This window comes from Penaeus monodon, chromosome 27, assembly GCF_015228065.2.
Source record: "Penaeus monodon isolate SGIC_2016 chromosome 27, NSTDA_Pmon_1, whole genome shotgun sequence".
Lineage (NCBI taxonomy): Eukaryota > Metazoa > Arthropoda > Malacostraca > Decapoda > Penaeidae > Penaeus > Penaeus monodon.
In genome coordinates this window covers 30,008,769-30,010,555 of record NC_051412.1, presented here as the reverse complement: position 1 = coordinate 30,010,555, position 1,787 = coordinate 30,008,769, and the positions used below count along the sequence as shown (strand labels likewise).

The following is a 1,787-nucleotide window of genomic DNA, read 5'->3' as shown; positions in this document are numbered from 1 at the left end:
TTTTTATCAATAGACCCACGTAGGCCTATGTATATATTCGTGATCATAATTAATTATGTATGCTATATAATGCATTTTGTTCCATTAAAAAAATCTGCACTTTTTTCTTTATTAGGTGCGGGTGATGCTCAGAAGCAACATGACGTAAACTTCCTGCTTCATAAGATCTACGGGGATATCCGTGACTCAAATCTAAAAGGCAAAGCTGATTCCTTTGACCCGGAAGCCAATTTATCCCATTACAGTGACGGAGGTAAAGCTGTACAGACACTTATGAGAGACCTGAAGGATAACAGGCTTCTTCAACAGAGGCATTGGTTCTCTCTCTTCAATCCTAGGCAACGCGAAGAAGCACTTATGCTTTTTGATGTTCTCATTCACTGCAAGGATTGGGATACATTTGTCAGCAATGCTGCCTACTTCCGCCAAATTATGAATGAGGGAGAATTTGTTTATGCCTTGTATGTTGCGGTTATCCACTCACCTCTGTCTGAACACGTTGTACTTCCTCCACTCTATGAAGTCACGCCACATCTCTTCACCAACAGCGAAGTCATTGAAGCAGCTTATCGTGCCAAGCAAACACAAAAACCTGGTAAATTTAAGTCTAGCTTCACTGGAACTAAGAAAAATCCTGAACAAAGAGTAGCCTATTTCGGTGAGGACATTGGAATGAACACTCATCACGTCACCTGGCATATGGAATTCCCATTCTGGTGGGACGACAAATACAGCCATCATCTGGATCGCAAAGGAGAGAATTTCTTCTGGGTACATCATCAACTCACCGTTCGTTTTGATGCTGAACGTCTCTCCAATTATTTGGATCCCGTCGACGAACTTCACTGGGAGAAGCCAATCGTACAAGGTTTTGCTCCCCACACCACATACAAGTATGGAGGTCAGTTTCCCTCTCGTCCAGATAATGTAGACTTCGAGGATGTGGATGGTGTTGCTCGTATTCGAGACTTGCTTATTGTAGAGAGCCGAATCCGCGATGCTATTGCACATGGTTATATCGTCGACAGGGCTGGTAATCATATTGATATCATGAATGAGCGTGGAATTGACGTCCTTGGAGATGTTATTGAATCATCTGTGTACAGCCCTAATGTGCAGTACTATGGAGCCTTGCACAATACTGCTCACATTGTACTTGGTCGACAGAGTGATCCACATGGAAAATATGATTTACCCCCTGGTGTGCTGGAACACTTTGAAACTGCCACCCGTGATCCTAGCTTCTTTAGGCTGCATAAATACATGGATAACATCTTCAAGGAACACAAGGACAGTCTCCCTCCATACACCGTGGAAGAACTAACATTTGCCGGTGTAAGTGTAGACAATGTAGCAATTGAAGGAGAACTAGAGACCTTCTTCGAGGATTTCGAATACAATCTCATTAACGCTGTTGATGACACTGAACAAATTCCAGATGTAGAAATTTCTACTTACGTGCCTCGTCTGAACCATAAGGACTTTAAAATTAAGATTGATGTTAGCAATAACAAGGGCCAGGAAGTTCTAGCTACCGTTCGCATTTTCGCCTGGCCTCACCTAGACAATAATGGTATTGAATTCACCTTCGATGAAGGCCGTTGGAATGCTATTGAACTGGATAAGTTCTGGGTCAAGTGTGAGTACTTTATGGTTTGCTTTGCTCCTTTAATACTTTATTGTTATTCATATGGTCAAATATTTTATGAATTTTCACTTGTTCAAACTTAAAGTCGATTAACCAGTTTAATATTACAACTTCACATTTTTATACACATTCTTCTAAA

The 1,787-nt window shown here is 41.3% G+C and overlaps 1 protein-coding gene across 1 annotated transcript in view; it reads left to right on the top strand.

Annotated features, from left to right (window-relative positions):
• LOC119590770 (hemocyanin C chain-like) overlaps positions 1 to 1,787 on the top strand; it is a 4,315-nt gene that overhangs the window by 1,855 nt on the left and 673 nt on the right. Inside the window, exon 2 of the mRNA XM_037939483.1 lies at positions 116 to 1,639. Coding sequence (XP_037795411.1) covers positions 116 to 1,639 — 1,524 coding nt within the window. The remainder of the gene's footprint in view (positions 1 to 115; positions 1,640 to 1,787) is intronic.